This window comes from Mobula hypostoma, chromosome 3 (assembly GCF_963921235.1).
Source record: "Mobula hypostoma chromosome 3, sMobHyp1.1, whole genome shotgun sequence".
NCBI classification, from domain to species: Eukaryota; Metazoa; Chordata; class Chondrichthyes; order Myliobatiformes; family Myliobatidae; genus Mobula; species Mobula hypostoma.
The window spans coordinates 52971126-52985232 of NC_086099.1; the positions used below are offsets into that span (position 1 = coordinate 52971126).

Sequence of the window (14107 nt, forward strand, 5' to 3'; positions counted from 1 at the left end):
TGAAAAGAGGATGCTGTCTAAGTTGCATGCCATCTTGGACAATGTCTCCCATCCACTACATAATGTAGGCTGGTCCTGGACATTTCTTGGCATAATTTACATATTACTTTTTAATTATTTATGGTTTTATTACTATTTAATTATTTATGGTGCAACTGTAACGAAAACCAATTTCCCCCGGGATCAATAAAGCATGACTGTGACTATGACTATGACTATCTCACCATAAAATAATGTTCAGCTCCAAAGCTATTTTGCAGATGGTGCATTGTAATCCTTGTTCTTCCTTAAGTAAAATGGATTCCTCATCTTTTATCCCAGATTTTTCCACATCATATATCCCCCTTCAAACCCCATATCTCTGTGTACCAGCCCCTTCATTTTGATTCCTCGGTCAGCTTACTGTGACTTTAATGGATTTACAGGGATCATTCTCAACCATTCCCCCCCCGCCCCCCCCCCCGCCATTGACTAATTCTGAGTGGTTAATATCTGAGATTAAATTTCACTCCAGTTTTTTTAAGCATTTGTTTGTTTCATTCTGCATATTCCACAGTTAGGTTCTTCAGGGGTAAAAATCCTTGCGGTTAACTATAATACCAGATGTACTGGAAGCCTTGTTTTGTCTCCCCTTTTAAATTGTACCTTATCACATCTAGTGTTGGAGAAATTATGTACTGTTAAGTTTTGTAGACCTAGAACTGAGGAATACAAACTAAATGCAGGCAGGTAAGTTTATGAGATTGCCATCATAGTCAACACAGGCATGTTGGCCAAGGTACCTGTTCTTGTACTGCGCTAATTTCAGTCAAGAATGTTCTAAATTTGTTAACCAGTTTTCTGAAGTTAATGTTTGCTTTTATGATATGACCAAAGATATCTTTGCAGACTTCCATCATGTTTCAGCCCAGCTACAGTCACAGACATGATTAACATTTAGCTAATACCAAGAAATCACATGTAGGAGCAAAGATTTGTATTTCACTTACAATGAGATTTCTCCGAATAGTGTCTGTGTTTAGTGCTTAAGGTCAAAGAAGAGTGATCATAATTCTACAGACTTACTGAATAGTTTAGTTTGGAATATGGTGAATTACTACTACAAATTAAACTTTAATCTGGTGGCTTTGAATCTATCTTAACTTCATTGAAGTTTAATTTGTGAGCACATTAAACTGGGGCAGTCTCCATCTAGTTTATATATGGTACTTACCTACTTTTATCACCTCATTCAGACTACCTCTTGAAGAAGCTGTAGAGGTCGGGAGTATTTTAATTTTGGGGTACAATAAGTGGAGTTCTGCATAATTTCCGCCCATGATGTGGGAGTGTGGTGCTATTACGGCATTCCCAAAGTGGAAAGCTGCTCTTTCCCAGGCAGGATCACCCTGTCTTGTGAATATACAAGTCTCCAGAAAACTAAGCAAAAATTTAAGTATAGTTTCAAATTGGAAAATGTGCAGATGTGATGTTTTCAATTTGGGAAGAGATGTAAAACCGATCACCTTTAAACCACATTTTTCTTCCATTATCAGGAGAAATTATGCTCTTTAATATCTTCTATGAAGTGTTTACGGTGTGCACGTCACTTGTAGCTGAAGACAAAGCAGGTATGTCAACAATAGGAATGACTTCTCAACCACAGTTCTGTTGGTCTGTTTTATTGGTGTTGGTAAAAAGAGTAAACTGAAGAAATCAACAATTCTTGGATTAAAAAGTATTCCTGAATGTCTTTAGAACTAGATATGTATCAACTGCTTGAACTGCTTTTTCTTAAGAGAATCTTACTCGCCTTTGTCAGAGCATGTGCAGAACCTCAAATGACAAAATCTTTGATTTCAAGTCAAGTCGCTTTTATTGTCATTTCAACCATAACTGCTGGTACAGTACACAGTAAAAACGAAACAATGATCCTTCTGGACCATGGTGCTACCTGAAACAACACAAAACTACACTAGACTATGTGAAACAATACAAAACTACACTAGACTACGTGAAACAATACAAAACTTTATTAGACTTCAGACCTACACAGGACTACATAAAGTGCACAAAACAGTGCAAGACAGTACAATAATTAATAAACAAGACAATAGGCACAGTAAAGGACAAATTACAACATAATAATGATGTAAATGTAAACAACATGTTTTAGCAGGAATTGAGAAAGAAATGAGCAAAAATTGCAAAGGGAGTGGAGTTGTGTTCAGTTGAGTGATGTTCGTGTGTGTGTGTGTGTGTGTGTGTCTGTCTGTCTGTAGGTTAGTATCAGACTAGACTCTGGGAATTGAGTTTAATGGTTTGGGGGAAGAAACTGTTGCACAGTCTGGTTGTGAGACCCTGAATGCTTTGGTACCTTTTGCCAGATGGCAGGAAGGAGAAGAATTTGTATGAGGGGTACGTGGGGTCCTTCACAATGCTGTTAGCTTTGCAGATGCAGCGTATGGTGTAAATGTCTGTGATGGCGGGAAGAGAGACCCCAATGATCCCTTCAGCTGACCTCACTATCCACTGCAGGGTCTTGCGATCCGAGATGGTACAATTTCTGAACCAGGCAGTAATGCAGCTGCTCAGGATACTCTCGATACATCCTCTATAAAATGTGGTGAGGATGGGGGGGGGGGGCGGGGTGAAAGATGGACTTTTCTCAGCTTTCGCAGAAAGTAGAGATGCTGCTGGGCTTTCTTGGCTATGAAGCTGGTGTTGAGGGACCAGGTGAGATTCTCCGCCAGGTGAACACCAAGAGGAGCTGTCTATGTTCAGCAGAGAGCAGAGATTTGTGTTTTTATTTCAAATTAACATTTTTCTACATTGTGTATTTTGTTTCCTTTTCCTGTGGGAAGCAAATTTGAAAGCATGAGAAAGTGGACTGAATGGCATTGACGTTGGTGAGATCAATATAAAAGAAAAGCTGAACAAGTTTTATCCTTCCTTTCAGGGAAATTGTATCATGCTAGAAATCTGGATTTTGGATTATTTCTTGGGTAAGAGTTTGATTTTGATTTTTTTTTTTCAGATGTTGTTAATGATTTTGGTTTTGGAACTAATCAACTTATTTGAAGGTTTGTTTCAAATAGCTAGATTTGATGGCTGTTTCAAATTGTATTTGAAATTCGAAGGAGAAACTTGATACCAGAAATGGTTTTCTGAAGCAACACAAGGAAAGGAGGTTCTGTGGTGAAATGGTGACCTTCGATTGAATGTGTATACTCTTACCACAGTAATCACTTTGGTGATGGCTTCTCCTTTAGATGATCATAGTTTTGGCTTATTTTAATATTTTTGGAGCAAATAAGAATATAATTGTTTTATGCTGAACTTGCTAACAATTTAACCTAAATGATTATTGGTTCAACTTGAACCTGTTTCAAGCTACCAGCTCTTGGCTATAATGGAAGATGGAGTATGAAATTGATCACAGGTTCCTGATCAAGAGTGCCAGTAAATATCAATGAATTTCCTTGTTCCTCATCACTATGCTTCATTGGTCTTACATAAACCTGGAAGTGCATGTGTGGAAGTGACTACTTGGGGTTGCATCCCAGAAGAAACGTCTTCAGTTAGAAGAGATGAGAAAATAATCAGTTGCTTAATTTAATAATTTCCTCGATAGATCTGTTGAGCAGCCATTGGTGTACCCATCTGCAGTCAAGGTGAACAGTCTTCCAACACCTTGAGGCTTTTTAACCTAGTCCTCCAATTATCATCCTAAATACTATTCTTGAACAAATGCGTTGTGTTTTGCTTGATCTTACCACATTCAGAATCTTAATTGGCTAAATTGCTTGTATCTTGTGGAATGTCACGCCAATTTTTTTTTAATATTGTACAGCTATTTATGATTGAGCACCTTATTGATATAAAAGTATGGTGGGAGAATGTTCTTTGATTGTAGGCAATGTTTTGCTAGTTCCTGCCGCTGTTTGTAAGGAGTTTGTACGTTCTCCCCATGATCGCGTGGGTTTCCTCCGGGTGCTTCAGTTTCCTCCCACAGTCCAAAGACGTACTGATTGATAAGTTAATTAGTCATTGTAAATTGTCCTGTGATTATGCTAGGGTTAAGTCAGGTGTTGCTCTACGGTGTGGCTCAAAGGGTCTACTCTGCTCTGTATCTCGATAAAATAAAATAATCATACAGGCCTTTCTGCTCAAACATCATCTTCACCATCGTTTACACAAGCAGTCTTTCATAGTCGTATTGTATCTTGGGGTTAGTGGGGAGGGAAGGAAATTAAATAATTCTAAGTATTGATTGTGCATTCTCTTTCTCTTGCAGCTGGGATATAAAAAACAATAGCTGGGTGATTCCAGAATATCTTAAACCCCTAACGGTTAATCTAGATTTCCAGAGGAACAATAGAACGGTTTTTAAGTCTACTAATTTTGCTGGATACGTAGGAATGTTGACTGGCATGAAACCGGTAAGCTCTTGCTGAACTGAAGCTCTCAATATGTTCTCAGCTGTATTGATACAGCACCACCTACAGAATATTTTGTGGAATTACAATGTAATGCTTTATTTCTCAATAGTGTTCTATATCATCCAAGGGTAAAGCATTCTATTTCAGTGAGTGAGTCTCAGAAAATCACATTCTGGGTGGGGGCAGTGAGGTTAAGAGGGCACGTGACCTTAGTCTTGAGTGTAAATCTGTGATTCAGTCGGAAATATTCATGCAGCTGAATTAGGAAGTTATGACTTCAAATCCCAACACCAATCAATATAAATGTATCAAACCAATAATCCATTGCAGTTCTGAAGGAGAACTTTTTTTTTCGTCAGAAGTTGACTCTGGTATCCTATTTCCTTTGGCAATGCACTGCGATGATTGGAGTCTTTTCTCTAGCCCTTGTCTCTGCCCCACGACTGACACTCGGAAAAGAACTATTGATTAGCAAATGAAGGGACTACCTGCTGGTGGCTGGTGCAGTCACTATTCCTCTTCATGGTGTAACACTACCCATCATTTTGCGGTCTCTATCATGGCTAAACACTACAGGAAAAATGATCAAAGAAAAATACTCTCAGAAGAAGCTGATCTAGAAATATAAATCTCCAACAAGCTTTCAATATAGTGAGCAGATGTATTCCTCTTCTCCCAGCCTGGAGTAATAGTTGAATGGCCCCAAATGTAACCTGTTCACTGCAGGCGATCAGCTGGTGTGGAGCACAATGACTGATCACGTTGCTTTCCCCCAGTGGTATGGAGCAGTGTTGCTCTAGGTCCATGATAGTGATGTCCAAGATAACTGATGTTCATTTCTTCAGCCGCATGTCATCTGTTTTGGAATGAGCACTTTGTAGTGCTCACCCCATACAGTGAGGTGAGGTGGTGTAAATGTTACAACCATATTTAACTAAAATACCTTGATACCGACCAAAAGCCTAGCCTACCTAGCTGGTCTTTATGTTTGTACTTTTTACAAACCTTGCCCTTGGCCATCAACATTACAGCCCGATTACAGATGTCTTTTCCTGGATTTTGTCTGGTCGCACTGGGACTAAGCACCATTGCTGTCACCTCTCCCTGTGGATACTGCAGAGACTCAGCCTAGGCTGGGGAAGTGTGGAGCTTGACAGCTTAGTTGTTTGAGTTATTTGGGATGTTGGTATGTTCCTTGCACTGCACAAACCTGGCCTCCCGCCGTGGTGAAGGAGGTCGCTCTTTAGGCCAGGACTAGAAAATTGTAGCAATGAGTAAAGATCGGATAAGCCAAGATATTTTTCTGTGGCAGAACGAAGGCTGAGGGGAGAATTAACTGAGGTGTGTACAATAAATAGGCAGAAACAGTTACCTTTTGGTCAAAACCAAGTGGTATCTTCCTCGAGTACTCTGTGCCGAGGGGCATAGATTTAATTGAAATCATAGGAAGATGAGATGGAAGATGAGAATTTTTTCAGTTGGAGGACTCTTTACTAATCTGGAGCTCGATGTCCAGGGAAGAAACTACAATTGTATTTATTAAGTACTTGGATGTGTCCTTGGAAAGCTGAGACTCACGGAACTACGGACCTGGAAGCGAAAGGAGGGATCAGTCAGGGGATTTCTTTTTGTTAGTCGGATGGCTTTCTCCTCTTTGGTAATTTGCCACAACCATCTGTCTGCACCAGGAGTTGTCACATTCCCTCCCTACTGCTAATGGTTATTGGGCTGTTTCTCTTGAATGTCCCAGCCCCTTGTTGAGAGCCATAATAAAATGTTAAACATTTTAGCAATGTACTATGGAATTTAAGTACCTATGTAGCAGCTAACCCAGCTCTCTATCTTCACAGGGAACGTTTACACTTACAATGAATGAACGTTTTAGCGTCGATGGGGGATATATTGGTAATTTACATCCTCTGTAAAAATCAAACTGTTGAATTTAACTTTATATTTATTTGCTTTTTTCTTTATTGCACCAAAGCTGGTTAACATTAAACACAAACTAATACCATTGAATGAATTGTTTGTAGAAACCTACAACATGTGATGTTTAAATCTCAAATTGTGCTGTCATTTGAGTAGAAGCTTAACTAGCCAGATGCATACACACAGACAGGTGCAAAGGCACAGTTAGGGAGACACAGACACACGGGGGGAGACAGACAGAGAGAGAGAGAGAGACAAACAAGAGAATTTACAAGACATAAATGAGAACTGTGGGAAACTCCACTGGCTATTTCCACACTCAGTCAGGGTTTGCATAATGCTTACTATTTACAAGATGCAGTCCTGTTGCTAAGGTTTCTTTGGCAGTCCCTCTCTCAGTATACTGTCTCATAGTAGAACTTGGGTGGCAGTGATCTGGAGGTGCCATGACCCACCAAGTATAGATCTATGCATCGTTCTAATTGGGAATATAATATTGCTACTTTAGTAAGGCCAAGACAAAATTCTCAAAAGTCCTCTTAGCTCTTTAGGATACCTTCAGAAGATTCCATGGTTCAGGATAACTACTCACCAATTTCAAACGTTGGTCTTCTCAGAAACATTAATAGACTAATGAGCATCATCATTTTAAGTGGTCTAAGTATGCCATCCGTTGTAGTCAGTAAGGAACTGTATCATATTTTACAAGAAGTGTAAGTGGGAAAATCTAAAGGATTGATTGTATACACACTAAAATTACAGCAGTTTCAGTCTTCCCTGACTTCTCTGACAGGCATCATTGAATGGATCCTGGGAAAGAGGAGTGGTATGTGGATGAGTTTCCTCACCCGATCAGTGTTGGAGAATGCCACCAGGTATAGTGCTGGGTGAAATTGTATAATGTTTAGAAGTAGCAATTTCTCCTTCCAGATTTAGCTATTTATTAACTTTGTAAACTATAACTTCTAAATCATTTTGCTTTTAAACTTTCAAATAATCCATTCAAGTGCATTGTAGGCATTGGAAGAGTGATATGTATTAGTTGTGTGAAGTTTTGTTTTCCACATTAAATCGTCTTTATTTTAATACCAAAATCTGTAAACTGTCTTAAAGCAGCCCATTTGAATTAAGTTAAATCACCAAAAATAACAGCCTTTATCTTGCAGTTACACACAAGCCAAGGACCAGTTAGCTAATACGGAAATGTTAGCTCCCGCATATTTCATTCTTGGTGGCAACCAGTCGGGTGAAGGTTGTGTAATCACACGCTCAAGGACAGCTAGTCTCGATATCTGGGAGTAAGTATATTACACAATCACAGAGAAGTTACAACATGCAAGGAGGGTATTTGTTCCTTTCAGTCTGTATGGCACTCTACTTAAGAGCATTCCTGTGAGTTCCACTCCCACTCCCTCACCCTCTCCTCACCCTCAAAAGTCTTTTTAGACAATTATCCACCTCTTTTGAACACTACGGTTGAATCTTGTTCCGGTAAGCTTTGCCTTGCATTACAATCCAGACCTTAACTATTTGCCGCACAGAGAAGAAAAAATTCTTAGCATGTCAATGCTTTGCCAGTCCCCTTCCTTCTAGATGCAGTTGTTCTTGACCCTTTCATCACATTTCCCCTTTAAATGCAATCTGATCATGATTTTATATCCTTCTCTCAGGTCCTTGCACAACTGCCTCTTTTCCAGAGAGAACATCCCAGCTTTTCTTATCTTTCAATATAAGCAAACTCTCTCCTCCTGAGAATTTCAGTAAATATCTTCAGCAACCCTAAAGCCTTCACATCTTCCCCATCACCCAGGACATGCCCTCTTTTATTTGTTACCATCAGAAAGGAGGTACCGAAGCCTGAAATCACGTACTTGCGATTCAGGACCAGCTTCTTCCCCTCTGTCATCGATTTCTAAATGGACCTTAAACCTGTGAACACTAGCTCACTTTTTTATTTTTTTCTATTTTTGCTCTAATATTCTTAATTTATCTGTAATGTCTGTGTATACATTGTGTATATATATACACACAGTAATTTATTTAATTTTCTATATTTATCATGTATTGAATTGTACTGCTGAAGGTGATACTAAACCTGATTCTGATGATTAGCGATGATACCCTGGGGGTACTCATAAATATGTCTCTGTTTATCAAGCTCAGTATGATGGAAACTTTTTCCAACCTATCTGGCCACTTTCAACAGACTATGCACCTGGACTGGCACACATATCTCACAGCTCTTGTACCCTTTTTGAATTGTGCCCTCTGTTTAAATCATCCTTTCTGTTATCAATGGATAGCATTTCATGTTTCTCAGGATTACACTTCAGCTGTCACTTATCTGCTCAGCTCTGTGTCACCTTGAAGAACGTTACTCCTCTCTTTACAGTTCACTGCACCCCTAAGGTTAGTGTCATCTGTAAATTTGGAAATTTTGACCCATCTCCAGTCAATAATACACAATCCAAAGCAGTGGTGCTAGGCCTAGAATACCAGAGAAAAATTCAATGATATTGAATGGCACATGGATGATAGAAAATTGGAGGGCTCTGTAGGAGGAAGGGTTAGATTGACCGTAGAGTAGGTTAAAAGGTCAGAACAATATCATGGGCTGAAGGGCCTGTAATGTGCTATAATGTTCTATATAGTTCAATGGGATGCTTGATAATAATTCAAAGGGAAATGTATGGGAAAAAAATAACAAATTCACTACCTAAAATCACAGTGGACGTGAAGTTAATGTTGTCTGCTGGTCTTCCGAAAGGAGCAAATAATTGATTTAAAATGAGATTTTTAGTGTTTAACTTGTTTCTTGTATAAACTAGACTTGACCTTAAAGGTGGCAGATGGTACGTGCTGGAGACAAATTATGACCACTGGAAGGAGCCATTGTTCCTGGATGATCGCAGAACTCCTGCAATAAAATGCATGAACCAAACAACTCAGGCAGTAGGTCCTTTTTCTGCCCGGACATTTTTATTAGCAGTGTATTGTAATGTGGATGTAATCCTGTTTGGAAATAAGTATTTTTTGCACATGAAAGCCACTCAAGGACTGTAAGTCACTGAATGAATCGTGGGCGGGGAAGAGTTGATTCTAAGTTTTTTTTAAAAGGAATAAGTACTTGTATTTACAGTTGTTGACTATAGTTTTCTTGTGACTTTAGAGTTTCTTGGACTTCTGATTAGAAAGTAATTTTGATGAAGATCTTTGGTTATTGGCGGATGTATTTCTTATTTTATTCTATATGTTTCAGAAAATCTCTTTAGAAACTATTTACAATGTATTGTCAACCAAACCAGTTCTCAACAAGGTGAGTCTAATATGAAACTAGTCCCATCTTCTTCCTTCCTTTCTCAACAACTCGCACACCTCATACACCAAGGTTAAATAGTACAATTATTTTCTGCCATAGGCTTTGTTTGTCCACTGTTTCAGTTCAAATACAGTTTCCCTTCATCAAACTCTGCTTCAAGAAAGCAGCTCTCACAAGCATCAAAGGTTTGACAATGACTACTGGCCTTCTTGAAGATAAAAGACCTTCTGGAAGTTTTTGGTATTTTTGAACCAATGTAATGTATAACATTTGTGTTGAATGAAAATGCTGAGTTCAAAACCAACATTGAATTGGCTTATATATAAAAAATGTGCTCATGTCATAGCCGTGTGTCACCCCAACACCATTTCTTTTTGAGGTCCAGGGAGCCCAGCCATTTGAAAATCTGTAGTGCCAAAACTGATCCATCACCAGCCATGAAAATGGGGGGGAAACTGCCTTTACTATTAACCTGGAGTAAGAACAGCTGCAAACATACCGCAGCTCAGACAAGATCTGTGGAAGGAGAAAAAGTTACTGTTTCTGGTTGAAGTCCCTCACCAGAAGGTTCTGTGTTTCCAGCATTTTCTGGTTTTTTTTTTGTCTCCAGTTACTTTGTTAATCATCGGCTTGGTGAAGAGGAGGTCATGCTTCAGGAGCCTGATTGAATTCTTTGTGGAACACACTACCGGGGTGGTGGTGGAGGTATATACATGAGGCATATTTAAAAGACTCTTTGATAGGTACATGGATGAAAGAGAAATGGAGGACTATGTCAGAGGAAGGGGTTAGGCTGATCTTGGAGGATGTTAAAAGGTCGGCACAGCATCACCGGCTGTAGGGCCTGTACTTTTACTATACTATTCTATATCCTGTTACTATCCAGCAATGTTCAAGCATTTGTTCTCAGCTTGATTCCTGTTGCGAGTTCTTTTCTACATTTCTCAATCCGGGTTACTAAGGTGTGTACATATCAAGAATACTTTTAATTCCATTCTGCCAGCCAGAAATACCTAGCCACAATACACAATCCTACATTTGACCTGGGAGAATTTTAATCTTATAAGACCACATGTAATTCGATAACTGAGACACTAAAAGGGAAGGTGGGAGAAATGGGTGTCAGCCCACACCTTATACAGTACTGATCACCGAAATATCATTCCTCAAATCGGTGTGAAAGAACTGAATAGTGAAGAAGAGAAAACACACAATCAATTGCTCATAGAAGGACTAAGCCACAGGATTGAGGACTGAGGAATGTTTTCATAAAGGGTTTTAATAGCTGCTTGTGGAAGAATCACAAGACAATGCTGGACATTAAGAACTTCTGGTACTGCAAGTCTACCCTATCAGTGAGCTGCCCATTGGTGAAGGAGCTGGGCTTAGATAATAGACAATAGGTGCAGGAGTAGGCCATTCGGCCCTTCGAGCCAGCACCGCCATTGACTGTGATCATGGCTGATAATCCACAATCAGTATCCAGTTCCTGCCTTATCCCCATAACCTTTGATTCCGCTGTCTTTAAGAGTTCTATCCATCTCTTTCTTGAAAGCATCCAGAGACTTGGCCTCCACAGCCTTCTGGGGCAAAGCATTCCATATATCCACCACTCTCTGGGTGAAAAAGTTTTTCCTCAACTCCGTTCTAAATGACCTACCCCTAATTCTTAAACTTTGGCCTCTGGTTCTGGACTCACCCATCAGCAGGAACATGCTTCCTGCCTCCAGCGTGTCCAATCCCTTAATAATCTTACATGTTTCAATAAGATCCCCTCTCAGCCTTCTAAATTCCAATGTATATAAGCCCAGTCACTCCAATCTTTTGACATATGACAGTCCCGCCATCCCGGGAATTAACCTTGTGAATCTACGCTGCACTCCCTCAATAGGAAGAATGTCCTTCCTCAAATTTGGAAACCAAAACTGCACACAATACTCCAGGTGTGGTCTCACCAGGGTCCTGTACAGCTGCAGAAGGACCTCTTTGCTCTTATACTCAATTCCCCTTGTTATGAAGGCCAGCATGCCATTAGCTTTCTTCACTGCCTGCTGTACTTGCATGCTTGCTTTCAGTGACTGATGTACAAGAACACCTAGATCTCGTTGTGCTTCTCCTTTTCCTAACTTGACTCCATTTAGATAATAATCTGCCTTCCTGTTCTTACCACCAAAGTGGATAACCTCACATTTATCCACATTAAACTGCATCTGCCCACTCACCCAGCCTGTCCAAGTCACCCTGCATTCTCATAACATCCTCCTCACATTTCACGCTGCCACCCAGCTTTGTGTCATCGGCAAATTTGCTAATGTTACTTTTAATTCCCTCATCTACTTGGTACGGACCGTGTAACTGCTTGCTATAGGAAGGCATCGGAGTGTGCAGTCTCACTGCCAGTGATTGTCTTGGATGGTTCTCTTGTGATCTCAAGACCCTGTTGGACATTGATAATGTAAAATACTGTTAATGCAGTTTCCTTGTTCATTGGCGAGATACGACAACGGGAGGGGCCTTGTGGCTTCAGTTGTAGTGAGGTCTAGCCCTCAAGCCATGGTGTTGCCTGTTGCAGCAATCCAGGAAAGGAGTCACCAGAGGAGGTGCAGCACAGCATCCATGCTGGGTTAGGGGCTGGTCCCCTTATGTCACTACTGCAGTTCGGTGTTTAGTTGGTGGAATAACAAGCTAGATCGTGTGCATATGTTCGCCTACAGACTGCTGAGAACTGGTTGTTCTTGCCAGTAACACCCATGCACCATTAGTTTTCACTCAGGGACTTGGCCTATATAATTTTTTTTCTGTCTCTGTATCTTTCTGATATTCATTTTCTTGTGGGCATATTCAATAAGTCCAATAACCATATTAGAATCAATGAAATACTGCACTAACAGGGCAGATAACCAGTGTGCAAAGAACAACAAACTGCAAATACAAAAAGAAAGAAAAAAAAAAAGTAATAAATATTGAGAAAATGAGATGAAGAGTCCTTGAAAGTGAATCCATAGATTGTGGGAACAGTTCAGTGATGAGCAAGTGAAGTTAACTGAAGTCATCTCCTCAGGTTCAAGAACACGATGGTTGAGGGGTAATAACTGGTCCTGAACCTGGTGGTGTGAGCCCTAAGGACCCTGTACTACCTTCCTGATGGCAGCAGCGAGAGGAGAGCATGACCTGGGTGGTGGGGGTCCCTGATGATGGATGCTGCTTTCCTGCAACAACACGCCATGTAGATGTGCTATTTTGTATGTGTCGTATGTGCCTTGTGCTGTGTGTGACTGTTGGCACTGTTTTGCACGTGGGTCCCTGTATTTTGTTTGGCTGTATTTATATATACTTGAATGACAATTAAACTTGAAGTTGAATGGTACAACTCTGCATTAAGAGTAGAGGAAGAGATAGTGAATTTCTCCTTAAATGTGGAATGCCACATGTTCTCACTTGAAACTTTGAATTGTTAACTTGGCTTTGAGTCCTACTTCTGAAATTTATTTGTGCAAATTCTATAAATGCACCTATGAAGTCACAAAAGGTAATATATGTTTTTGTATTTCACAGTTGACTACATACACCACTCTAATGGATGTGTCTGCAGGAACATTTGAATCATATCAACGTAACTGTCCAGACCCATGTATGCCTTGGTAGAACACTCCGTAAGATTGTAGAGTAGTATTTCACTACTGTACCTGAATGTTTACAGGAAATTTGAACTGCGACAACGATGTTTTAATTTGGTGTTAATTTTTTTTTAGTCAAAGCTAATGAATTAGACTAAAACTTTGTCTGTCTTCAGAGTTTGTTATAGAGAATTTTTGTGTTGTCAATTTGCCATGAAAAATGGCTTATTAATTCTTCTGTGTAAAGTAACAAACTTGGTTATCTGTAAAATCACCACTTTTTTTGCTTCTGTTTTAATAAAGATCTTTGTTAAAACTGAGTAAACCTGGCTTCACATTTACTGTAACTCCTTTTCTAATGGTTCTTCTAGGTCAGTGGTCCTCAAAGGAGGCGATATCATCCCCTGGTGGATAAAGATAAAGGGGGTGGTGGGGAGTGCTCTCTAATGGGGGGGGGGGCAGCTGAGTGATTACAGGCTTCATTTAAGAAAATAATATCTTCCTCAGTGCCTCATAATTGATGACAATGATCATGTAATCACCTCATCGCTTGCTGACCCACTGTTCTCCTCGAATTTGCTCGAAGCACGTAATAGTTGTTGAAAAGCAGTATGACACTTCTACATTTGGCATATCATGAGAAATCTGGACTGAAGTTGTGTTATTTCCAGGCCTGGCCTGCGCATTGTTGCCATTCACTACTGTAGTGCAGTGTGAGCTGGTACAATTCTCATACTCTAAACACACAGTGAGACAATCCCTGTTAATTACGGTATGGCGATCAATGGGGTAAAGTTCAGAATCTGCTCTTTTGAATGGTT

General features: G+C 39.9%; 1 protein-coding gene across 1 annotated transcript in view; it reads left to right on the forward strand.

Moving 5' to 3' along the window:
* asah1b (N-acylsphingosine amidohydrolase (acid ceramidase) 1b) overlaps positions 1-13585 on the forward strand; it is a 41597-nt gene extending 28012 nt beyond the window's left edge. Inside the window, exons 6-14 of the mRNA XM_063043028.1 lie at positions 1536-1610; positions 2939-2984; positions 4277-4421; positions 6272-6326; positions 7144-7225; positions 7517-7648; positions 9179-9302; positions 9610-9666; positions 13225-13585. Coding sequence (XP_062899098.1) covers positions 1536-1610; positions 2939-2984; positions 4277-4421; positions 6272-6326; positions 7144-7225; positions 7517-7648; positions 9179-9302; positions 9610-9666; positions 13225-13314 — 806 coding nt within the window. The 3' untranslated portion in view covers positions 13315-13585. The remainder of the gene's footprint in view (positions 1-1535; positions 1611-2938; positions 2985-4276; positions 4422-6271; positions 6327-7143; positions 7226-7516; positions 7649-9178; positions 9303-9609; positions 9667-13224) is intronic.
* The last annotated feature ends 522 nt before the right edge of the window (positions 13586-14107 follow it).